Source organism: Lineus longissimus, chromosome 4 (assembly GCF_910592395.1).
Source record: "Lineus longissimus chromosome 4, tnLinLong1.2, whole genome shotgun sequence".
Lineage (NCBI taxonomy): Eukaryota > Metazoa > Nemertea > Pilidiophora > Heteronemertea > Lineidae > Lineus > Lineus longissimus.
In genome coordinates, this window is record NC_088311.1 from 4914345 (window position 1) to 4941817 (window position 27473).

The following is a 27473-nucleotide window of genomic DNA, read 5'->3' on the forward strand; positions in this document are numbered from 1 at the left end:
TAAAGAAAGTAATGTTTAAAATATAGTAGGAAACAGGTGCCTCGTGGATGGGGGGGGGATTTTTTCATTTTGCAGCACTGGGGGTAAAGCTGACTCACCAACTATAAACATAAATGGATGCTTTCTTTAAGGGTTAAATTGAACAGATCTCCTCAAAGACAGCGCAATTGAAGACCCAACATAATCAAACGAATTTTCCATGAGACACGAGAGAACGCGAAATGGCAATTAGAGTGGAAAGCCTCTGAAGTATTACAATCAAAACCCTCCAAGGAGATGGGCAATTAAGGCTATCAAATCATCCTGGTCGGTCTCATCAGTGCGCCTAGAAGCTGTACGACACAATACGCATATCAAGACACGAGTACAGCTCGTAATACCCAATTTCCGAATTGAGGGTCTCATAAACCGGCACAATCTGTCATAATTAGACCTCCGATTTGCACAGCGTGTACAACAGGCAAATATTCCGCAAGGTTGATTTGCCTGGCGTGTGTGAAATCAGTCTTTAGGATCTAATGAGGCTTGAAATGAAACCAGTCCCTCTATGTTGGTCGCGCACCTCCTGGGGACATTGGAGGAACACTCAACTGAAAGGGCGATTGCGCCAATTATGATAAGCAATGAAATATACTTCCTTTGATATTAGTATCAGAGAGATGCAATAACTCGTAAGAGAGCTATGGGATCAAATGGCTGGATACCACCAGGCTATGATGGGTTTACGATCGTGTAGCACTTCAGTTGTCAGGTAGATGTCGTGGATGGCATATCAGAGAGCTATGAACCTGTCATTGGTCGAGACTAGTGCAATCAGTGTGCAGCACATCGTAATCGACTGTAGATCTATCTTTAGTGGTGCCATAGCATTCAGTGGAATAGGTGGAGGGAAATACGAGTATGCTTTCAGTTTGTAGTGAAGCATGATCAGGATTGGAAACGACTTCAGTCTGCAGGGATGACAGCATCATTCATGGAATGTACAATTGGGATAGTAGTTTCTCATTCGATCAGGAGACAATAAGGTGGTTACCAGTCATGAATTTGTAATCAGTACCTTATAACTAACAGGATTTATCTTTGGATCACAATATGGCATATGATGGGTTTTTGATTAATTTTGCGGAAGTATAATTTGCTCTGGATTAGTAGGCTCCTGTTGCAGCCCGGATTATAATCTTAATAGGATAAATAATGAAGGATTAGGTTCTAAATCATTGGATGCTGGTGAGTACTGTCGGATTTACAATGACCCGTCTTCAACTTGTAGTATATGAGAGAAACACTACAGCAATCAGGTACATTTATAAAGTTGTATTTTAAATGTCAATCTTTTAATGCTAGAGTGAGGAGATACCTACCAGAGAGATATCGTGGGGAGACAGTACTATAGCAAAGGGGAAGGGCCTTAGCACTACAGAAAAGGTAAGACTTAAAATTCTTAGAGCCTAGAATCATTTTAGATTATCTTTATTGCTGATTGGGTCCCCATGGCATTTCATGATCTGGTCAGGTCAGTGGAGTTGGTGTAGGCGAAGTTCAGATCTGATGATAATCAGAAATGAAGATTATCTAAAATGGATTTAGACTAGGTCCCTATAATCAGATCTGAACTCAACTCATCTGACCTGACCAACATGATCATGAAATGCCATGGGGAGGCAATCAACAGTGAAGATAAGCCAGCTGGCATCACCCCCTAACCAAGATAAACAAAGGAGGACAGAGATTGATTGGCTAAGACGATGGAGATAGTAACATGTTTTAATCAGTTTCTGCAGCCTACCAGAAGGACACAGACCTCTCAAACTTGAAAGTGGCAAGCAAGCAGTATCACAGACCCTGAAGGATATACACTTCTTGAAGAAGAAGCAAGCAGGTATCAGTCACTGAAGGGAACTGACCTCTAAAACTTGAAGAAGCAGGTACCACCACCCATTACACAACATTAACCGTAGCGTGTTGATTTTTATCAAGTACACATCTCTGACACCAGAGAGTATGGTTTCATCTTCCAGAAGCCAAACAAACAACGATGAAGAGAAGCATCTCTCAGCCACTTTCTTGCATTCTGTGAATCTCCAGCCTGTCAGTTTGACAGTGGGCATAACTTTCCACTCATGTGCTTGAGAACAAGTCAAGAACATAGAGAGCTCATTTCAGCAGATAGACATACAACAATAACCTCTTAACAACAACTTCTCAAACTAAAGAAGCATGTTCCTAGTGATGAGCCAACATTTACAGGACGTATTGCATGCTAACCACAGTAGTTTAAAAGCACATCTCCATGATTATAAAAGAGTTATGCAAAGGCAAGTCATTTCTGAGTGTAAGACAGCTAGAGAATGTCTGACCTAAAACATGACAGAAGTAAAAGTCCGAAGCTTCATCAAAGTTCAAGAGGGAAACTGATGTTAACAAAACCCCAGTCAAGTGTTGCCGTGAGCTACATAACCAACACAGCATTTCCATCAGCTTTTTAAAGTTTTGCTGAAAACTCACCATTGGCAACTTAGCCAATGTTTGCTGGAAAAACAAATAGTTGTTGTTTGCCACTTTCATCCGAAAAGGATAAGATGACATGGCATGACACGCCGCGTTGTGATGGGATGGGCATGTCTTGCTGACGGTATGTTCTATAAACCTCATGGTACTTGCTCCTCGAGAAAATAAGTACATGACAATGTTTATCCCTTGAAGACAGGCTTTACCTATCTTGAGCAATGAAAGTGAAAGTTCCACTGTTGCTTCACCCAGAGTAAAGCATAATTAGGATACCTTTGATTTAATTCTGATGATCATATCCAAGATGCAGGTGTAATCCATCATCTCATAAAATTTTCACCTTGAGTAGAATTAAAGCAGGTGTTCAATTCTCGAAAGCATTTTTTATTACGAATAGATTTAAAATGCTTTATCATCTACATTAATAAAGCATTTTTTCATACGTGTGTTACATGTACCAATCAGTCAAACATAGGATTCAGCTCCATCAATATTAGGGAAACTTTGCGTTAATAGACTAGAGTGATCACAGCAAACCATCAGTTTTACCTCGGTGATTGAACTCTCAGTTTCAGCAGCAGCCCACAGATGAAAGAGGACTTAGTGTTTCCAATTACCAAAGGCATGCAAGTGGGCTTCATCAATCTAGAACTCCAAAGGAAAAACGATCTCCAATGCTGGAGGCTGGTGATACCACTGTTGTAGGCATGCACTCTCAAAGGTGATCACAAGAGCAGTATTACATACACTGTGTTGGACTTGAAGGGATTCCCTGATTTGTGCCTTGTCTCTCATTTGTGTGGAGATAACTAACTGTGGTAGGCAAGCTTCATTTGAAGTGAAATCACTCTGGTTACAAGGAGTAGCATTGATGTATGAAAGGCTTTAGGTAATGGATGGTGATTCATGTAAAGAACAACTTCACTGTGTATATGAAGGAGAAAACCCTATCATCTTTTAAAAATTTTGTGCACCTTATCTTCAATGAACTTGCTGAAAGTACGCCCAATTAAAGCTTAGCAGAAATGTTTGTGAATATGATATGAGAAAGCATGAGTTAACAACACAACCAATATGCCATCGCCAACAATTCAGAAATAACTCGAGTCAAAACAAGATCAGCTCATCATTACCACACAAATTGTTGTATCTTTCTTGTGTCTACAGAAATAATGCTATAATAATGAACTATGCGTTCAATGGAAGTTTTCTCTCATTTTTGACAGCACAGCTAATAGGGATGTCCACACCAACTCAGTTGGCGATGCAATCCAGGATAATTCACTGTGACAGAGATATCACATTAGGACCTGAAGTGATAAAAAGCTGCAGCATCACTCAGATGGTTTACAGCACAGGCGAGGATTAGCAGCAATCAACCAGGTTTTCTGCCGGGAGCTTTCTGGGCACTCGATTGACAGCAGAATACCTCCTATGACAACCATGATCCAGCGATAGAGCAGCCATTGGCGGAGAAGATCTCAAAGGCATTCAGCTACCACTTCTTGAGGTAGGCACATATTTATCTTCTTTTTTCTTTTTATCTTCTTCCCCAAGGGTGGAAAGCAATGCCAAGGTCAGGCAAAATGGTAATGGACATATGATATGCTTACAAGAGGCAAACTAATGATATATTCAATATGACACTAGGGGGCTGTTAACGCATTGAACATCATGCCTAACTTTAAGAAGCTCTTAAAGCTTAGCTTTCAAGAAGTATCAAAGCTGGATGCATATATCATCATTCAAACAGGCTTCGTGGTCACTTGTAAAGCTACTTGAATAAGGTGCAATGCTAGTGCTTCCTGTAATGGAGTAACAGCATTTAGAACTAAGTGATCCTGTCCAGACTGACTGCTTCTTATCACAAACATGCTCCCGTGATGTCCCATATGTGTTCATGCAAGCCGCATTAATGAGGCTTCTCATGATCTGATCAGTAAGGGCATGAGTTGATGGATGGGATAGGCATGACTGCAGATCGAAAACAGACTTGATGGCATGATAATGTAAAACGTCATGCTCAGATTCACCTGGTATTGTCCACAAGATTCCCTTGAACTTTAATAACTTGGCCCTCTTAAAGACCACGACAGTCAAAATCCAGGTGGCAAAATACTCTAAGGCTATTTCATCTTCAAGATTGGGAATCTGCTGGGGAGTCTTGTCAGAATCCACTTAATTTCAAAATGCACCAACTGAGAGGCACAATTAATCAGTCGAGCCATTATAGTAGAATTAACTCCGCAAACCACAAAGACTGTGATCACGTGCATTCTCAGACCTCCCCTAATTGCTAAATAGTTTTAACAAGAGGATGTGCTGGCCAATAATTAGACATTCCTGTCAGCCAACACTTCAAGCCAGTCAAGTTTGGATCGCTGGAGGGGAAGGCAGGTCTGGTGTTTGTGCTATTGAACATGTGACACTGGGAATTACGATAAAAAAACGAGGAATCATGTTCTAAACAGTCTTTTAAACATTGGATTTTTCAGCATAATTTCAAAACAACACATCACTATATAACGGGAGAAACGTTTTGAAACTACCGGCATGCAATACTGCTTGGAGCTGTATACCACCAAATAAGCATCACACAAACCAAACAAATTTCTTGTATACTAGGAAGTCTGACTCCAATATGGACATAATCGACCTCAATATGATATCCAAATCATCATTTATGATTAATTTACTAGACATTATAAACCAAGATTATTAACATCTGTAGTCCAAATTCAATAGTCATGACATACAAAGGAACTGCTTTTAAAATATCACCCAACTTTCAATAACATGGTCTCCTCTTTCTTCTCAAGAAGACATGAAAATAAATTACTGTTACTCTGTCAGTAAGTCAACCCATCAATGTACATTAACTTGACATGACGCTTCTAAAGATATCCCTTAAAGTAATATTACCAAGTGAATAATTTATAGTTCGAGAAAGCTCGGTGTTGATTGTGTATTTATAACCAAACAGTAAATGCTTTCAAAGTGTCATTCAATGTTAGTGGCACTTCCTAAAGAATCTTAAAAGAAATACACCGGGTATAGTCTCTGAGTCTCTGGTATATTTCACATGGTACCAGATATGTAGAGTCCTCAAGATATGTGGAGTCCTCCCAGGCAATCTAGCTTTGAAGACATTCTACCCTGAGTAGTTATTCAAGTATTGCATTCAGAATCGTTCAGTTGTGAGGATTTACCATGAAGCCCCACTCTGGGAGACTTCAGAGGCCGCTCAGATAAACACAGAACGGGCAAAGTGTCTGACATGGCAAAGGAGATGAATTGCCCCAAGGAGTGGAGATAAGTAACTCAACATTGCCACATTCTTTGTGTTAGTTGTCTACACAACACTAAGAAGCATGCTTCCTGATGGTGTTGCGTTGATGGATATGTGATCATGGTAATCACTAAAGGTATGCTAATTAAATTTCCTTGCTTCAGTTACAGGTTACAGTTTATGACATCTCGACTGAATGTGGCTGATGACCAGCCACAGAACAGATGGTAAATATCAAGAGGAGATGCCAAAGATCTGCTGATACATGTAAGACAGAAGGCAAATCTGCTGAACCGTCCACAAAAGGCCCAAGGATCACATACAGGAACTTGCTGAGGAATGTAGAATTTAAAAGCCGGTGATGGGAAGCTGCTAGTTCTTGATATGCCTACACAAGTGACTGGTACTGTAAGGCTTTTGGTGATGGCAGCACAACTGGCATTTTGACAACTTTTGCCACTCAATGACCAAAGGAAAATGACGAGTCCATGAAAGGGTCAAGGAGCGTTTGTTCAGGAATGTAAGAGCAGATGATCAAAAGTGATTAAGTTTGGCAGATGTTCAGAGAATGTGGAGAGCACTATACTGAGTGACATGAACTTGTGATGCTAACAACAACAGAGTAAGGAAGTTCACAGTGCCATGATTCAGGGACAGTTTGGTTATCTCCAGCAGAATGTTCTTTTAACTATCAACACTGGATTGAAAGGATGAACAAGAGAAGATGGTAAGTACCATACTAATACTTGTGTTGCCCAGGAAAACATTTGTGGGCCCCAGCTAATGTTGTATGTAGGCTACTTCCCAGGCTTGCAAGTCTAATACTGGCTGCCTGGGGACGACTAAAGCATGGATCACATTTGCTGCTATTCAGTCCACCAGCTAGCAGCACTGTTTCCAAGCTCAGCTAGGCAATACATGTATCACTCCGTTGCAAAGTTTGGTCCTAAGAAGGACATCAAAGTATACATTAAACTGAGGTAATTTTGAAAGTCACAACCATCCAAGACGTCATCAGTATTCTGTTAGAAGCAGACCAATGATTCAAAGCACGTGGACGTTTAAGACATTTCAAACGACTTCATTAAGAAAGGAAATTCGTTTGAGCACGCCTGATTACTGCTTCTCTGCGTATGCATATTTGATAGGCCACTTTATCACAGTTTTGCTTTGAAGATATTAAGATATTAGTTTAGAATTCTCCTTGGCCAGAGCCGATGCATTTAGCTTGAGTATCAAGAGTCCTCAGGATTATGAGAATTGAGAGCTTATTCTGTGTGCAATGGCTTGACAAGTATGCAGACCTATGCATAGCAGTTTCAGCTGGCAGATATTCATAACTTTTTCTGTGTAATGAGTGGTGCTTTGTGTTCAGATAACAGCATTGATTACCTTCCTGTGCATTCTAACTTGTCAAAATATCACTTTCACAGTTTGATGATTGATGTCATCATGCATGAAAGGAATCATAAAGCTCATGAAATTCCAAAACTCTATCACAACCTTCACTCATATGTAATTCAACCGAAACGAATAAAGAACTAACAGAATAAAGAATGTGAAAGTCTTTATATTTGATTTCTGCCATAGGTTCTGAGGTCCCAGTGGTCACAATATTATAGTCCCAGGCAAAACATGATAAAATATTGAATTCTGTTTTATACGGGTTTGCCATTCAATTCAACCTAAAGAATTGGCAAAAGCAAAACATGTCTCTGACAAAAAGATAAGTCCATTATGCACATTGTCAGTCTCTTCAATTCACCCAGTGATAAATATCCCTTTCTCAACCATTTCACGACCAAACACAGTCTTTTCAGTTTTAGTTATTCATGCTCAGATTGGCCTGTACTATGTTCCCTTCGGACTAAGACTCGCTTAATTTTGTCAACAGGTAGCTGTGATAATGGACCCAAACATGAGGGTCTTGTTTTTCATTCAGCTGTCAGAGATTGAGGAAGATGTTGTCTAGTGATTCAGAAAACAGAGACCTGAGGTAAGAGGGCCCATTTAGGCCACAATTCCTTAGTATAGGAACTGCAGGGACTGCAGGTGCATACCATTTCGACCACAATTCTACAGTATTAAAGAGGGGACTACTGTTGCACAAGTTGGTATACCGATTCAGCCACAACACCTGCCTATGCACAAGCTTAGGAAGAGTGAAATCAACAACATTTTTCCCAACATCAGATAGGGGTAAATATCAAAGAAACGTGCAGAGGATGCCATCTTCTATTTTATCTGAAGTCAGCTGCTTTTAACAAATTTTTCTTCTTTTTAAAGAAAAGCCATCAAGATAACGATAGCGAGGGAATCACAGGAAAGGAATATGAAGGTCTGCAAAAGGAATGGAGCCAAGATCATCATCAACATGTCCTTAGTGTGTTAATTTCAACTTAGGAATACTGAATCATTAGACCAATCATGGAATTACCACTACAGTCCAGCAGCAGAAATATCAGAAAAAAACATTCAAAGTGTTTTGTTGTGTTTGAAATGCAAAATATGATGAATCTAATGAAGCACTGGGGTGAATACATTTGAAGATGTTGAAAACACAATGCATCAGAAATATAAGTGAAACACTTCGGAATACAAAAGCCTACATCAATTGCTACTAAGAATATCAATGGGATATTTTTATTTGTGGATACATAAAACCTGTTTGTAATATGTCAGTTGAGAAGGCAACTTCAATGGAATATCAGATATACCACAGAGTTTGGATTCATCCGATAATAACTACTTGGAAAGGTATTTAATCTGCAACCTGGATATCTCTGGAATTTTTATGAATTTTTATGAACAATTGAGGAAGCCTGCAAAAAGTGGAGAAATAAACCTCATGGAATAGCAGACGCTAAAGAAGAAGTGCAACCACTGCACCTGGATGTTGATTCAAAACCAGTCAAAGAGATATAGCAGTAAGTTGTTTATTATACTCTCTTGCTTGCTAGAGACAATCTTCAACACTTGAACAAAATATCAAGGCAGACAGCTGATCTAGGTCATTTCAAGTACAAGAGAGATGTTGCTGGAGGGGGTAGAGGGTGCGTGAGTTAAGCCAACATAATGTATTTTATGGAATGAAAGAAATGAACTTACCCATCATACCATCAGCAAGCCCTGCAATGAGGACGAAAATACATGGTTAGTTTGGAAATAGGGCCAGTATTTCAAGGGTTTTCCGAACTTGTACAATTTACCCAATCATTATGGGTTTGTTAGTTAATTTTCACTATTCATAAATGATACAGCCTCTTTGTAGGTGACATAGGCAATTTCATGCAACCATTTTACCAGTGACCTAAAATAATCTTGACCAACAAGGTTTTTGTTTATGATAGCTATTTGGTATTTGGGGCATGGCCATTGCACATGGGGTCCAATGATCCCTGAAACACACAGCTAGGTCTTTTAATTACAAGCATAAGTTGACAATTTAAAGATTTTGGTTGTTTTAGAACCAGGATCATGCAAAAGACAGACAAATACTCAATCGATCTGTCAGCAAGAAATTTACAACATCATAACACATGTTTCATGCAAATCACTCAAGAGACACACATAAGCACAACAATCACACGCAATACACTGGAATTTTTTCAGTGGAATATCTTGCAAAACATATTTTGAAGTTTGATGTCTAAAAATTCTAAAGCCTCAAATAAATTTTTAAAAAACATAAAAAGAAGACACATTCACCAAAATGGCGAAGAGAGATTTCTAACAACACCACAAGAACCTGTTTTTTCAGTACACAAGTCTCTCAAAACCCACTTTTACAAAATAATTCCATCAGCTAAGTCACACTTAGTGCAGCCCACCTGCAGGTTTTGATACTATTAAATAAAAAAATCCTAAATGAAATTGTGCTTTCCTTTTGAATCCAATGCATCTACCATACATGCAATATTCATTTAAAGTAGATACGTGAAGTAGATCTTTATATCTACCAATTTACAGATCAAAGGCCCAGAATATCAAAGAAAGAAGCAACAAAAATTAAGTGTATGGGAGTTCTTCTTCCCGACTGAAATGTCATGAACTAAAGCAAAATGTTGCATATAGTGTGTCCCAAAGGCGCTTTGAAATCCAAGGTGCATCATTATTACCAAACTCCTACTGAATTCTCATACAAGATGTGGCCAGTACCCAACGAAATTGTTGGAAGGAATCAAGTTTCAAGTCTTTTGCCTGTTAACAAACTTATGATATTCACCTTAGCTTATAAGTTTTGTGATTTTTTTAAAGAAGAAATTGGAAGTTTCAAGCTGGATTTTTATTGGAGAGATCACTTTCATACAGATTTTCCCCATCAATATCAAAGGCTAGGTTTATATTACAACAGATATACACATCCTCCGCCTTGTTTGCATACTGGTAGCCAGCTCTTTGATGCTAAAAATGAAGCTTATTATTAGCGATAGTAGTGACAAGATTTACATTACATGCTAATGCAACTCCTGTGTACTATATAAACTCAAGACACCCTGGCAGAGCTCGTATTAAGTGAGTGATGCGCTTTGGAATATAAACGTCTTACTTCTATGCTTAGGTGAGTTATACACATATCTCCTTTATATTCATCTTTGGGGTGTGCATCTATTCCGAGTTCCTTGATATCATTTTCAATATCACAACAGGAAGCCGACATATACTTTAAGCCAAAATTTGTAAAACTAGGCCTACTTTAAGTGCCAGTGAGATGTCTTATTAGGTTTATTTAGATTGTTTATTTGTTTTAAATTCATATATACCTCATTTTATAACCTTCCTCTTCACTAAAACAATTGTCACAGAGGGTTTTGTTGTCACTGTTATGGATCTCAACACTCTGAGCTCATGTTAGTCGTCAAAGTTATAGGTCTCCGCACATTCTGGATGACACAGCCCTTACTTGAGCTTGAAATTGGAGGCAAACTATGATCGCATTAACTCGTACATCACAACTGACTTGTACGTCCTTTATCAAGTCTGAACATGGGAGCAATACTCAGCATCTTTCCATTCTGAACAACTTTTCTAACAATGTTTTGTGAAATGAGGTGGATGAATTTGGCTAATGGCACAGAGTTGTGTTGTGATGAATAACAAAGAAGAAACGTATGGTACAGCTTAGGTGGATTTGGAACTTCTTGGTCCAGAAATAAAGCCATTCCACTGCTTGATCAGGGCAATGACTTTGTTAATGTGTAGAGGACATGTGTTGATAACACAGTTGTAATAGAGCAGAAGCTAATATCTTGCTCATTTTCATTTTTCACAATGATGTTGTGTTTGGTAGACAAGCAAATGTTTAAAATGGGGCACTTTGAACCAAAATCAACATTGATTGAAAATGTTCTGAATTATTGTTAGTCATGTGCCATACATCATGTACAACGAAAAAGCAATTTTTTGGCGCATTGACATAACGAAGACACAGAGATGTATCGTACAGGTCTGGTACGTGTATATCGGTTTTCCTGCCTTTGGCTTCTGTCTCAATTCCTTCGCTCACAGCCTTCCAATGACATGTTATCTCTTTGCCAGCTTTCATGTTTTTCTACTATCTGAATGAGCTACAAGAGATCCTTTATCCCTCCGTATCTCAAAAGCCAATTTCCGTAATTGCAGAAGATGTGTCATGTTCCAAGTCTTTGATTAAAGGGGCCCTACATGTATAATGGTAATGGGTTGAAAGGCATTCTTCCAATATGGTTAGGCCTGTTAGTGTTGTGACAGTACATTAGGATGGTTTATAAATGGACCAAAGGCAGACATTGGGTAAAAAACATACAATAGGCCACAAACCATGTTTTTTGTTGTTGATTATCAGGGTATGTATATTGCAATGACCTCCTTTATATATGGTACAATCCATTCTAAGACGTCATTGGTATCAAACTTTATCTTATGAGTAGTAGGTTTCAACTGACCCATTTTCATGAACGTCTGATCTCCTTGAGTACTATTAGAGCTATGATAGGCTGAGATCATTTCTACGACCAACATGCATGTCAAAGGCCATGATTACTGATCTATAAGAGATTATTCCACAGTGCCTTTATGTATAGGCCGACCCTTTGCCCCTTATAATCTTTAATATTGAATGATGTACCAACACCGGTCATAGACTCTTTGATATAACTAAAGGATATCTTTGCATCAGAGGTAAGATCAACATACATGCATCATGAGAATACAAAGTTTGCCCATACACATAAATGTCTGGCGAATACTACAAATAAGAAGAAACATAAACCTCCCTAAGAGCTGCTTAACCATATTGAATGCCTAACATATCAAAAATCACCAGTGTTTCAAATTCCACCACTTATGAAAACGTAATGAGACGGGATGGTTCCCAGATCAGTCTTGTTAAAGATTTATTAAACAGGCTACATTATCTATCAGCTGCATTACTGTTATTGAAAAGATAACACAGAATCTATTACAGTCAATTTATTTCCTGGGCAGTAAGATTCTGCATTATCGTAATCTTAGTTGCCACATTCCACGTTAGATTGATCTCATGCAGGCTCCATCAGAATACAGACCGATCAACATGATCAATCAACAGAAGGCATTATAATTGCTCTCAGCCTTCAAAATCTAACTCAATCAAGTTGGCAACTTAATTGAACCCAATTGTTTCCAGTTTAGATGATTATTTTTTCATTAGAAAACTCATACCTCTCGGAGCTTGTCTCTGCCAGTTTGTGAAGTTCATTTTTCTTACCCAGCTATAGGCACCCACCTTATACCTCTCCACACAAAATGGCCATTAATATAAAGTCAAGTTACTTGCCCAAGAGCAAGAGCAATACTACAAGTCCCAGAGTGTGGTGCTTAAACTGACTGCAATGACTGCTTTTTGCCTTTTAAAAGTTTCCCCCAAACTTTTCGAACATAGCTGCTGCGTGATAATGCCGATCCCCATCTTTGGTGTGGGAAGTCTCATGACAAACGAAACATACCCAATGCATTACGAACACTTCAATTAGTCTTGTTCTCTCGTAAAATGCTCCGGGAAATTCAAATAGCCAGATGCTGTCATTAGAATGGCTTTTACTGTCAACAATACAAGCCACCAATTAACGAAACATGGCAAATTAAACAAAATAAGCTCTAGGCAAAAATCGTTCCAAGAGCACTTAAAACCTGAGCAATTCAAGCAATCATCCAGAGAAAAAATTCATTTGGCCTTGGAGCAATTCCTATGGTAGCCATTTCACTGGCATGTTCTTTTTGTACTACCATTTTGAAGTTATTTGAGTAATGCTCGAGTATCGTTCAGAAGACATGTTAGGTTGCTATGGTAAAGTAATCGTTATAGTAAAGAATCAAAACGCTATGGGATCGATGGAATAAAACTTCATGCATTCCAACTTGAGAATTGAGCACCAATTTTCTCAGCATAGCTTAATTGAATACAGTTACTTAGCAAAGCATAGTTCACCCGCAGTAATAACTCTCCATTACCAATACAGCTCTTTTCTTTTTACTCAACACTGTTAAGTTACATAATATTATATTAAATGTCATCTTTTTACCCAACAATGTTAAATCAAATAGCTCTTTTTTACTCAGCAATGTTAAGCCAAAGAGCTCTCTATTTTTTACAGAGGAAAGTCCAGTACATCGATGCACATCTCCAAGTCCTTGTATCATACTTCTTATATTACATCAGGTTGGAAGAAACAATCCCCAGGTGTTAGAAATCTGACCGGAGGCAATCAGTCCAGCCAATCAGTGCAACAACATGGCCATCTTAGGGTTCCCGGTCACACCCTTCATAGGGGAAATGATACTCGATTCAATTACAAACAATATGAAATAGAAACTGTTGGTAATACTTTTCATACCCCTGTACTGACTCTTTCCTGTAAGCCTACTTTGCAGTAAGCTGCTGCAGAAAACCACTGTGATCTCTGATACAGTTACACTGCTGGTCATAACTATAGAAAACATCAGAAGAAGAAGGTAATATTGCAAATGGGAACACACATGGGCAGATAGCAGAAGTAAATAGGCATTTCTCATGTCATATTTACAAATGATACATCTTCCATTGGACAGGCAGGTTTTTACCATCATGGCATAAATCAATGGGAATATTACACAGCAGCATGAACGTGCTCTGTTGTCAATCTCTGCAAGATGAGCTCTCAAGTGGAACTCTCAAGCAAACAAGATCCATTATCCCCTAGCATCCATTTACAAATTGACTGCTTCAGGTAGCAAACCCATCCATGTTAAAGATATTGGTGCAATCATGCAATGCACAACTAGATACTCTTTTCAATATCAAATAAGTTTCTGGTGTCATAATTAGTTGCCCTCGAGCTCTAGACACTACTACATAAGGACGTTATATTCATGTCTCCAAGCCTTTGATGTGTCAAATGTTTGAGATTTCTGACATATCCTTCAACTCGTGTGCACTCATGTTCAATGCCAGCCGCATTACTGAGGCATAAAGTTATGTCATGAACTGGTTACACTTGGTGAACTCACATTTGCCATGACAATTAAATTGTACAATCATTATCCTCCCCTCACTCTATCACTTCAAATCTTCACCTTATCGGCCTACCACAACTTCATCAGCACATTTACTGTAGCATGATCATGTCGACTGCCCCAACTTCATGAGACCTTTTATACTCGGCTTATTCTCTTTGGGCCTACCACACAACTACAATGTGTGCGTGTGGCCTTAATAGGAAGCTGGTTCACTGTAGTGGTGAATATCATAACTTCATGGTGCGGTTCAATTTCTCGATTGGGGCCTACCAACTCAGGTGGCTCATTTACTCAAATGGGTCCCTACCAACTTCATGTGATTCTAATTAGCAGAGCAGATTTGGCAACTAACTGGGTCTAAATGTGACACCACATAAATCTACTGACTGCTCTCTCATTCCAGCACAGTACAGCATGCAGGGTCTTCCCATCATCGCTGTGGCCAATTGAGATATATCAGACTCTATCCAGAGATCTTGAGTAGAAAGCCATTTGATGACAAAACATGACTAGGGGATAGAGTTAATCTGTTTCTTGTAGCAATGCTAATGGAACCTCTACTCGGCATCTTGTACAACATGACATTGTTCTTAGAATGCATCTTGGCCACAAACATGGTGTACATTAACTGGAAGATTCCTGCCCCATTATCTATTTTCATTCTAGCCTTTCATCCTCTTGGTTTACAACCCCGGTATCACCATCCATTAACATATTAACAGATGAAAGGGCCAGTATGACTAAGTGGGAAAGCCACACAGGAAGCACCTCAAAGGATAAAACAGCAAGAGAATGAATGAATGGGTGAATATACACACAGTGATATAGGTCCACCAACATGACTGATGAAAGCCTAATGAAAAGAACCTAAGGAAGCAGAGGATGGCACTTCCATTACAAACGAAATCTCAAAGCTCTCCCCAAAGCTTGCTGGAGCTCTTTTCAAAATGCCCTAACAAACCATAGACTAAAGCCTTTTCAGATAACTCCCATAGGACTTGTAACTGTAGCCATCATTATCAGTATCTGCAGAACAAGTGTTTCTATGAATGTGCCATGGGCCTTTGCAAGCTTGCCTGAAGCCAGGTCAATATGAAGACACCTACTGCTCAGAAAGGTTAATTCACTTGATGAACGGTGCCAATTTACAATCATCTTGAATAAGAGTCTCATCTCTGTTCAGAATCAGTTGAAGCCATGAACACTTTTGTACGTACTGATAAAATCCCTCATCGTGTGATTGACCGATGGGGGAAATATATGAATAGATCGTGCCTGCCCGTGTAAGACAGATCGACAGCAACTGACACTGGTCGTTCTGAGATCCGAGATCCTGAGGCGTTACTTAATGAGGGTGAAACATAGCTGTATTAACTTATTTGAAAAGATAAGATGCATTCCTTGCTTTATACAGCATGATGTCTCTCGAACCTCTGTACCAGAGAAATTCTGAAAGCAAGTCAAGCCAATGAATCCACCCCATCTTAGAATAAGATGGTGAGGAATCATTCAGCTATCATCAAAAGGCCAGGCAAACTCAAGAATGCTTCAAGTGGGATAATGGTAGTAGCTTTTAAAGCTAACATCTATCTGACTATCGATGGGCCATTAGGATGCAGTCGGCCTCAGTTGGATGAGTGTCAAGTGAGAGATCCTGCGTCAATTGTTTGCCATCACCAAATGTTTCCATCTCGCTACATCCTGAGCTTGAGAGCTGTCAACCGATAAAAGTCTTGCCCAGGCCAACCCTACACTACTTGACGAAATCCTTCCAGTCTGATAATGGCAGTAGCTATAAAATTCATCATTAATACCTGACAATCGTGGCCATTCGGATGCAGTCTACTTCAGTGTCACTATTAAAACCATCCATGAGCGTCGACTGCGAAATCCTGCTGAAGTTGTTAGCTGTCACTGATCTAAATAGTTCCATCTTGCAACATCCTAAAAGCCGTCAAACCAAAAATGGTCTTACAGGCAATCACATATTTACTGGCTTTATCATTGTGACTGTGGCAGAAAACTATTATTTACTCTTACTCGACAATTAGGCAAGTAGCACGCAGTTGATTAATAGTCCTCAAAGGAATATTGTTGACAGTTTATTTAAGAAACAAGAAAAAAACTTCCGCTGCTGGGATTCTGCTCGACTTCACTGGAATTAATCCTTTAACACCACAAAGATTGATTCCTTTGCCTTGTAGGAACTGTACAAATAATATGATCTCATCTCTAAAAATCCTATGAAATAAAAATACTCCGTTGGTCAATCGACTTCTCCATCTTGTACATACTATCTGTCCTCTGGTAAGAGGAGTGCATCTGCTCACGCAAGTCTTGGACATCAGGGGCTTCCGATGTCGCAAAGATAGCCCGCATAACATGACATGTTTAACATGACCAAGGCAAATACAGCAGATTATTGCAGTCCCCGTGTTTAAAAGGATGTTTTCTGAAAGGGTTGACAGCATACACCCGGCTGGTGTCAGGGGCTTCAAACAAAACATATATTTGAACTGTGTGATTGGGCAAACATGCAAAATGTATCGTAAATCCTGCAGCCAGCTTTGTTCTCAACATCATTTTAGGGTTGTCGAGCACACAAACATCTAATAACTTCTACTTCTCTCAATTTTTAGGGCTTCAAAACCTTTTTCGGCGGTCAAGAAAGTTACTATAGCCTTAATGGTTTTCTGTATGATGTTTTGTCACTTTGTGACATCTGTAATAAACTTCCTGACAACGAATACATTGGCAGACCAATGCAAGGCATTTCACGATTGTCAAGGGAAATCTTATACTCAATATTGCAATGTCTGTAGTTCTTGTTATCATTCTGCCATCGAGTTGATTGCATGCATCCATTCTATTCACTACAGGGGCTTCAAATGATGCCAAGCACACAATAACTTCATACCCCAATGCAGACATCACAATTGTTTTTGTAACTGTTACAAAGTATCAGACAAAAGGTTCTATTTTTCGACTGTGTGTAGAAATTTTCCAGAAAACAAACACATGACAAATGCAAACAGCACGTCAACGACTATGCTGTTCTACTCTGGAAGCTACCAGAAATTAACAAGACTTAATTAATTTTTCAGCTTGACATAGGAATTGGTAATGTCGATTGCAACATGCATGTGGATGTTGGAGTAGCATTACAAGGTAGGCTGACTACAAAATACTGTATCAACTCTTTGCACCAGTTTTCCCTGCTGGAAGCTATTTCTTATTGTACACTTGCTCATACTGCTGAGTATGATCACATGCATAACAATATATCAAACAGATATCAAGTCGACTTTGATGTAGATATTGAAACCTTTATAATCTTTAATCGTCCAACCAAAACATTATAGTGAGTTTCTTGGCATCAACTTCTTTAGATGGCGCTATCAATTGCCTACAACATATACCCATCTCCTCTGACACAATTGGTCTTCGCACAAGTAGACATTGGAGATCCCCAATGATCCAGTTTTGTACTCTGAAGTGCTGTCTGGATCAAACATGGATTCATCCTTTCATCATTTGAAATTGGAACAAAGCAGTTTTAGCTGATAATTTGATCAAATTTCAATTGAATTTTGCGATGAAGAGAACTATCCCACTCATTCACACTACACACGCTGCTGACATTCAACCTCACTGCCATCTAGTGTCATTCACATAAACCTATTCAAACTGAGCAGAAACACCTGAGTTGCCATCTATTAGAACCAGCCTGAAGTCTGCTACTTTGTTGACTTCAGCTGAACTGGGTTTCCGAGCAGGGTAAGCCTAAGTTGTGTTTCAGAATGTTCAACTAGAGGCATCGTCAGTGGCAGTCTGCAAGCCCGGAACGATTTTCACTGACATGTCATTAGTGCTTGCCAACCATTTTCCAGAGACAGACCATTTTCACACAGAAAACAAACCAATAATCAAACAACACGACAACAGTTGTAAACAGGCAGAACTGAAATGCTGGGTTTAAAGCACAACTTTCCAAGCTTGGGACAGATTTTTTATCAAAGTGTAAACTGTGACACAGAACAACCACGATAATCCACCAAACACATTTTGAATTGAATTGACAGAATCCAAGGATTCTGTACCATCACCAACCGAGGGCATAGGTAGTGTATATAGTAATGCATGGTGATACATAGCAATTGTGGTCAAACTACTTAATATCCCCTTCATTCACCTCTCTTTTAAAGTTTTACCGTCTCTTGAAAGTGGATTTCTCATTGAAGGCAAAACAGTGGTTCTGATGAGACCAAATTGTAATTCCTGTTTCAAATTAGGGAAAAATTTCCAAAATGTGTATGCTGGATGAAACTTCGACCACCACGAAAACATTAAGATTTCATCGTAGTAAATGTTGATAAGTACCCGGTGAGTGCACGTCGTGGAACCTACCTGGCCGCACGTCCATACTGTTGGGTATTGGCATTTGACCTCCACCAACGCTACCTGGTGGCTGAAAAACAAACCAAACAGAGGCATATAAATACTGGTTTAACATGTACATAACTGCATTACTAGTGGCCCTGAGAGGGTAGCCCAAGAGTATTCTACAGCGAGAGAATGACTATTGCCCCTGGCCTGAATGCTACAGTATGACACGGCCCACTTTAAATTACATCGCCTTTATTAATCTAAAATCTGGAAGAAAAATACAACTCAAATGATCGTTTTTTCTTATAGAATGTTTCAATATGCTGAAAGTTTAAGGTGTTATCAGTTTTTAACAAAATGACTTTTAGCTTTGTCTTGGATAACCCATTTGTATATAAATCAATAGATAATTACTGGCTGAAATTAGAACTTTTATTAGTATTTTCCCTGAGTGCAACATAGACCACATATCTGTCAATATAACTTCTCCACAAATTTTACCCTACTCACAATGACATTGCAAAAGTTCAACATTTGAAGACTAGATAATTGGATCTATAAGAAATTAAAAATTACACTTGGCAATCATGTTACCAGGACAAAACCCAAAATAAAACCTGATTTAGTACACTTGGGTTACCCTCTTCAAATGGCTGGAGGACAACATTCAAAACTTCAGAAACTAAACCTTTGTCTAAGACATTTTTTATTCTGCAAACAAACTGGACATTTTATATTTCGTTTGATGGCAAAAGTAATTCATATCTTTTGGCACTAAATGATTATACACACTTAGAAATAAAGGTTTTTGAGAAACCTTTTATGATTTTTTTGCCAGTATGAATATGCAGCCCGCAGAGGTTTTTCGGTAAATGAAAACCCCTTAAAAATAGTTTTGAAGACTCAGAAAAACTTTGCAATGTCCAGTTTTTTCACACAAATGAAAGAAAACGTTGCACCCCTGCTTTAACATGATAAAAGAAATTTTCACAAATAAACAGTAGGTGTTTTGGGAGGAACACATCACCTCAATTAAACTGAAAACAGAGGAGTCTATTAGGAGACAAAAACAGGGTCAAAGACGGGGATCAACACACTTCACAATGATTACGATACAAAATGTGGAAACAATCACTTAGACCACATTAGCATTTAAAATTATAGGTTTTCTCTCAAATCACGGGCTGCAAAAAGAGGACATAGCGAACAAATTGCGCTAAAGCAGAATATGGGTTGAAATAGTCACTGCTAGACATATACAAAACACACAAGTGCTCAGTCAGACACGGTACGAATAGTTCTGCTGATGAATTGAAAACTGATAGAAATATATATATCCACAAACTTGTACTCCATTTCAAATGCTCATGATGCACTTACATCAAATTCGCCTTGATTTGGCATTCGTACAGGCCCTCGCGGACTGCCGTAGCGTGGAGACATAAATGGCTGAAATTAAAGGAAGATGTTGTATAATGCTGCTGGGTGGATAGGATGTCCCTCCAGAAGAATTAACAACAGTTATCACAATTGCAACAGACTAAAGTAAATTCCCAAAACACAGTTTGATTTAAGGAGAACTGTTTTACTTTTCCTCCCAATTTTGTTTCTGCAGTGAGCCTTCTGATGAACGCTGAAACAAAGTGGGACAATCGTGTGCTAAACAAATGCTGGCCATTCTGCAAAATGGACAAAAATAATGCAAATCATATTCAGTGGAGCTATCTGTGATCTGACAACAAGACTACAAGTCTTTCCATTTTTTTCATATTTTGTTTAAGCCTTTTTATTAGCCCTATTGGAGACAGATGGCCAGGTCTGGTTGATGACAGCAAGCCCATGCATATTCACACAGGCCCTGCAAACACAATGCAGCGGCAGAGACATTTTCCATAGGCGTATGGGTACACAAACAATGACATTTAGCACCAGAACACCCTATGAAAGGTCTCTGGGGTCCCTCCAAAAGTGAATGTAGGACGAGAATAAGTTTGACAACATTCCACGTGATGACCATTTGCAGATGTTTGGTTCCATCAGTCTACAACAGATGGCACCACTGTATAAGGAAATGACTATTGGGCTCTCCCATTTTCCTGGATTTTGATATTGATTTGACGATTATTGATTAGCTAAATATAACTTCCACCATCGGGACAAAGCCTCAAAAAGGGGATTACCACTCTCTACTGTAGCTAGTATAGTGTTAGTTGTAGTGCAACTACCATTGCGCAAGGATGTGTTATTAACGTCCTTATGCTCCAATATATCTAGGCAAAGTTAGCAGAACATGAACTTGTTGAAAACTATTTGGCAAAACTTTCAATTCGAATTTTTCTAAAATTAAAGCTCTTAAACCCACTGTGGTGCTGTATTAGCAAATGATAATCGCAAATGGAATGAACGAAGCTTGGAAAGAACCCATTTTCACATCATCTAACTTGACACCCTGTGGATTTAGCAACAACATCTTCAAATTTGATTTTGGTAGGATGCATTGTTACGTTTGTTGTTTGTATGGCTGGGCTTTTTATCTTGGAAGCAAAATCTCACAAACTACACATGCAACATGAAAATTCATGCAACTTTTGAACTTATTGCCACAAAACAACAAGAGAATTCACAATATCAGAAAATACCATCAACTGCTAAAACAATTTAGCCTTTTATTTAGAAGAATGATGGAAAAGCAAAATGTGTGGTTGGGAGCAGTTTAAGGGTGTAAGAGATACCAGTATCTTGGGCAGATGTAACAGACATTGACAGTCGTGTAGCAGCCGTTCCAGGTGTGGCCATAACATTCTTCTAAAGTTGAGCATTGCAGCTTTAGTCCCACATAAAAGGCAAAGAGTTAAAACACAGAATCCACAATTGGCCTGAAAGCTGGAGAAAAGTTTGGTTTTTAATAATCTTTGTAACAAGTTTAAATCGTTCCGCGCAGAGCAGCCTGCGTTCACTGGACTAAATGTAGTCATTCTGAAGTACAACAGTTAGAATTGCATGCATAATTAACAGCATTAGCATATCATGAATATTCATACAAGCTTTACTAACTAGATACAATGCAACTGTACTACACATAAAGCGGCAGAGTAGCATGATGGTTGTGAATAAGGGATGATGGAATATATCTAGATTTTCCTTAGCAAAATACTCCAGATCTTTCTGGAAGGAGGGTGAAGATTGCCAAAAAATGTTTTTGCTTTTTTAGATATGTTTATGGATTTTATGCAGGCAGAAAAGAGCTATGAAGAAAGTGGAACACAGGTGTTGGTTTAAATAACACCCAAGGGGGCCCTCCATGGTCAGGGATTATTGGATGTTGTGGGGATCCTGTCTGAATTCACGGGGGGGGGGGGGGGAATAGGGATCGGGTCTGCAATTATCACCAAACACCCTGGACACCCTTTGAAAGACACCCTGTCACTCATCACAGCGAATATTCTATGCCCATTTGAAATTCTAGATGTATCATGACTGCGAAAAATAAACTTTCTCAGAAAGTTGTTATTTTCCTATTGAAAAATAATGTTGGTTGTAGACTGAAGATATTCAAACGGAAAACTTTCATGACAACAATACCAAATCATGATGGGGAATTTTACATTAAAAGATAAAGCCTAATTCCTTGATTTATAAACCAAATGAGGATATTGGGCCAGAAATTTCTTGTAGTACACTCTAGCAAAGTACATCTAGAGAACCAGGATGAGCTTTACGAAACAACACACAAGAGAATTCGAGGGACAGGCTGGTTGCTCAATGAAGCACAAGGGTTTTTCAGATCATTTGTCAAACCTAGATTATAAAATTTGATATCATGGCGGACACTGCCTACAGATTCAATTAAAGTTGTTAGGGGAGTTTGCTACATCTAGATGTGAATTCTGAGGACATTCTAAAATGGTGCAGTCAAAATGACAATCCTTATTTCCTCTACACCCTCATTTTTCACCCCCAACTGAAAAGGATCATGACAGACTTACAACGTTATCAGCACTTTGCAAAAAATCTGCAGAATCACGTTTTTAGATGTCATGCCCCAAAACCCAGCTGAAAATGCCTTTTAAATATGTGCACCGTGTATCTGCAGCACCTCACCAAAATAGAATGTCTGTGAACCTAATGCTATGTGGTGCAGTTAATTTCACATCAGATCTGATGGAAAACCAAAACATCATACAGCCTCATGTATGAAGTATACAGGAGGCTCTAGCCATAATGAGGTGAAATGAACAATGCTAGATCTTTCTGCTACAAATCCAAAAGAAGTTAAAAATCTGCCTTCTCCGCACATATTTCATGAAAGTGAAAGTCTGTGCAAAGAGTTTTGATGTAAAAATCACTAAATCGGCTTCAGGTCTTTTCGAGTAATACTAAGTCTCGTGCTGTAACTTAATGTATTTTGCCATAAAAAGTCTTTATACAGTTCCTGGAAGAATTTTCATGCACCATACGTAGCAGAAAGAGCCTGGCCATCCTTTTAAGTTTGTCCTCACATCACAGCTGCCATGACCTTGTTGGCATACTTAGCTGATGACCAATAATGTTGATGACATGGCTTTCCTTAAAATTGGATTGTCTGCTGTAACCCAGTAACTGCAAAAGACTCCTAGCCAAGCAAATATTGTTTAAATAAGTGGTCTACAGGAAATCTGTGACAAACAATTTCTCTGAGTCTCTGGAAACCCATGGTGCCCTATCGACTGACTCTACTGGCTACAGGCTACAATGGACACACTCAAGATCTTTCTTATATAAAGTTTAGAGGGGTGAAATGCACTCCTTACACCCCTAAATTTCACATTCAGATGCAATTTTTCACCATCTCATATACCTTAGTCTTTGAAAACCTCGTTCTTTTCATCCTTTTTTACCAAGGATTACAGCACACCTAGGAATTTTAAGGACGGCCAGATGATGATGACGATGATAATGATGATGATGATGATGATAATGATGATGATGATGATGAATATGGTTTTATACTCACTTGATTCTGTGGCATCATTTGATTGTGGGGTGCCGAGGGAGGATGGGGGGACGGCTGTGACGCTGGAGGTGGCTGTGGAGGGGAAGGAGGCATTGTGGGTCGTTGTACCAATACGGTTTATTAGGGCACATATTGTCATTTGGTTCCAGATTGAGACCATAATTAATTCCAGAAATTGCCCGAGCTTTTACAGGAAAAAGTGTTTCATTCCAACACATTTCATTGGCAATAGCAATTCCATGCCAACCAAATTCGGTGACATTTGAAATGGTATCACAGTCCACCTGACATTTGAAGTATGGTGTTACTGTCCACTTGACATTGGGAATGTGGTCATGGCATAGTCAAAATGAGCACAGAAATGTATTATCACATCCCAAATGGCAGTACATGGTTTGGTGCAAACTTTCCTTTTCAATGCAAAGCCATACCAGATGCAGGTGTAAGGCTGACGTTACATAGGCCTCATTCGTTCACTTCCCACATGTCACGTTCCAGCTTTACTTAACGTTCCTCGGTGAATGCACGGCCTTGTGGCATGCATTCAGTGAGGAACGAACGCATTAAGGGGAACGTGACATGTGGGAAGTGAACGAATGAGGCCTATGTAACGTCAGCCTTAGGAACGGGGTGACACATTTGACCTGCCTCAAACCATGACAGAATCTATAACCAAATGAACAATAATGTGACTTTGATTGTGGTGATTCTCAAATAATGATCCTTCAGAAGGGACAGACAGACATACCAAATACACAGACATAAACAAGAATACACTGCAGTCAATGGGAATGTGGCATTTGACTTTAACATCTTAAACATGTTCCAGTTTGAAAGTACATGACTTGGCTGAGAGGGTTTGGACATCAGTTTTAGTGGTCAATGCATTGGAGACCTGGTACACATGTACGTCTGGACACCATGTGAAGAGTTGCCACATGCACCTACAGACCTTGATATGTTGTAAGCAATGGCACATGTGCACAAGTTGTGTGAAGCATTGCAATAAAGAGTGTTAGAAATGGCAACTAAAACATAACCTGTTATATTTTACTAAGTGGTCTACTAGCATTTTGGAATAAAGGCAAATGAAGTTGAAAATGTGGATATTTAAATAAGGATAACTGAAGCAATGCTTATCGTCTACTGTCAAGCAATTACTTTGATGATTGGATCTGGGGCAAATTTGTTTCATCATTCTTGTAGGAGGGACTACATGTCTGACTCTTAGTTCAAGTGCTGGAATCACCAGTATTTTCTAACAGTTAAAGAGAATGATTGAACATTTTGAAATGGAGGTGATGTACAGTTCCTTTCACTCATTTGGCTCTTTGCTTTTTTTTAACCTTTTAGCCACAATTCGCCTGCTTTCCCAGAGACCATCCCAAAATTTTCTTGGAAAAATATTCTGAAAATATTCACAAAACACATCAATTTTGCCTGAACTGACAACTTAGCATGATTAACATGGCTTACTTTAATTCTTTTAGCCAAACCAAATAAGTGAAAGGAATATTGGTGATGTTTGCAGCAAACAACTGCAAGTTATGAACATGTGACATGAAGAAGATAAGCCAGCACAGACAATACGAAACAACCAAAACAGTAGACATGCGTCACAAAACCGAACATTTACAGGTTTGGGGTATACCGGAAATGTAGGGTATTAAACTACAGTCAAGGACTATTTCTTCATTTAGGCTCATAACATCCCTTTTTACCAAAGTATTTTAGACCTGATGTCGGGATATTTTTGTATTCAAGGTACACCGAATGTTAAGCCATCCTACATCAAAAAGATGGTTTGGCGGCCAAGGTCTCTGGCACATGTCACACACAGGGAGTCATCACAAATGAAAGTGCAAAACACATCCCTAATGTCTCAGAAGTCTGGCCTCCACATGTTGGGAACAAATTCACACCCTTAAAATGCTATTCTGTCTCGTTTCATTTTTACCCGGAACATGAGTGAAGTTTTCAGTAATTTTCTGGGCAGAATTAACTATGCAGCACATGGAGATTAGAAGAAAACGATTCCTTAGTTATGAACAAATCTGCAAAAGAGAAAATTTCGTAATCTCTCCGCAAAAGAGTGACACCTATTGGAGAGCTAAGAAGCTAGCAAAGATGCAAAAATCGTCTACGAGAAATCTACAACTAAAACTAAAAAGAGTGTGTTAGCAGTGCATCTATAGTACATAAAACATGAAATGAGTTGAAGTTTTCATAAATAAACAAGGAACAAACAAGGACATGAAGTTGAAAGATTGATAGCAGTAAATAAGAAGCGATAAATAGAACTTAATCAAAATACGGTTTGAATTATGTTGAAGCATGTAATTCATGCCCACTTTCAAAAGTACAGTCCCAGTTACAACTGACATACCCTCTGCTTTGCATATGCTGCGTACAACCCACAGTCTAGTGATGCACAGCTGCATGCACATACAGACTGGTAGGCATACACCACCATGAAGGTTTTGTCTTTGTTACGTAACATATTGTGATTAGGTCTGTATAACAAGTTGCTGTAAATTTCAGCAACAAGGTATTCCACCATCAGACAATGCACCTTGCTAGCTGCAGACAGAAGGTTGTGCTGCCCATCCTGATCATCCATTATGGCATTAGAGTTGCCTCTAAATGTCAAAACCACATTACACCCACATATAATCTCTAATCAGTCCTAGGTTTTTCCAAATTACATACTTCAAGGGAGAAGCCCTACCAAATTTCAGCAAAAATGAGAAATCTGCTTCATGCCAGTTTCTGCACCACAACTGATAGTCAAATATGTCATAAAATGGCCGTTCTTTCCCATTGCAGACGCAGGCAAGACACAAGGCTCAATTCTCAGAGTGAACAGCTTTCCCTGACGTTCCATTCAGATGGCACCCCACAATAAGTCGAAAGGATTTACTTTATTCTACGTTTGTGTTGGATTAGACCTCTTTAGACAAGAGGGGATGGCTAGGACAGTTATATTCTATGTTAACAAGGCCCTGCTGCCCAATGTTGCTGTGTCAACACACTGTCCCAAGCAGTGGTAATGGAACTGTCACATTTTATGAAGAAGACCTTTAGCAGGACTCCTATCCCATGCAGTATCCAGAGGACTGTCACATTCTATCATAAATCTCTAGCAGGGACAACTGTCCCATCCACTGCCAAGAGGACTGTCACATTCTATGCTGGATACATTTAGTAAGTGCTACTGTCCCACTTCAGGTCAACAGGACTGTCACATTCTATGTTGGATATATTAAACAGGGGCTGCTGTCCCATGCAGTGTCAACAGAACCGTCACATCCTATGAAGGATATATTTAGAAAGGGCTGGGTCAACCGGTCTGCATTCCAAGCAGTGTTATTAGGATTATTACATAGTATGGTGGATAGTTTAGCTGCTGTCCATCTTTTAAAAATGACAGTATACAATTTCTTTTCAAACTGTTTATTCTAAAATTCTTACCCCTCCCTCCCTCACCTAAACTTGTCTCTGTTAACAGCATTGAACATCAAACTTAAAATCTATGAGATCAACAAGAAATGGAGAGCCACTTACCGGAAAAAAACCTGGTGGCATAGGGCCACCCGGCATGCCATCCTGAGGAGGCATTTGACCTAATGGACTTGGTGCTGGTGCATTCTGAAGTGAGAAAAGAGGAACATATGGTTAGAAAGGTTTGACTATATATAATTCCAGGGAAATTTTTTTTGTAATATCTACTGGTAGTTCAAATTGACATGTATGATCAGAACAGTGAAAGATTTCTAAAACATC

The 27473-nt window shown here is 39.0% G+C and overlaps 1 protein-coding gene and 1 long non-coding RNA gene across 16 annotated transcripts in view; one reads left to right on the forward strand and one right to left on the reverse strand.

Annotated features, from left to right (window-relative positions):
• Nucleotides 1–27473, reverse strand: part of LOC135487019 (single-stranded DNA-binding protein 3-like) — a 56505-nt gene that overhangs the window by 9294 nt on the left and 19738 nt on the right. For 5 of the 11 annotated variants that reach the window (XM_064770270.1, XM_064770275.1, XM_064770269.1 and 2 more), the window contains 5 exons: nucleotides 27255–27338; nucleotides 23691–23762; nucleotides 20078–20146; nucleotides 18692–18779; nucleotides 8906–8926 (listed from right to left, as the gene is read on the reverse strand). In XM_064770270.1, coding sequence (XP_064626340.1) covers nucleotides 8906–8926; nucleotides 18692–18779; nucleotides 20078–20146; nucleotides 23691–23762; nucleotides 27255–27338 — 334 coding nt within the window. The remainder of the gene's footprint in view (nucleotides 1–8905; nucleotides 8927–18691; nucleotides 18780–20077; nucleotides 20147–23690; nucleotides 23763–27254; nucleotides 27339–27473) is intronic. The other 6 variants (XM_064770268.1, XM_064770274.1, XM_064770276.1 and 3 more) reach the window with 6 other exon arrangements.
• On the forward strand, nucleotides 636–27264 carry LOC135487020 (uncharacterized). Of its 5 annotated transcripts, none has more exons than XR_010446765.1 (8): nucleotides 636–1227; nucleotides 3078–3229; nucleotides 3735–4018; nucleotides 5962–6524; nucleotides 7692–7793; nucleotides 8084–8724; nucleotides 17416–17479; nucleotides 26517–27264. It is a non-coding gene; the product is annotated as an uncharacterized LOC135487020 (long non-coding RNA). The 5 variants fall into 5 exon arrangements; XR_010446768.1 differs by having other exon boundaries at nucleotides 3740–4018; XR_010446766.1 differs by lacking the exon at nucleotides 3078–3229 and having other exon boundaries at nucleotides 637–1227.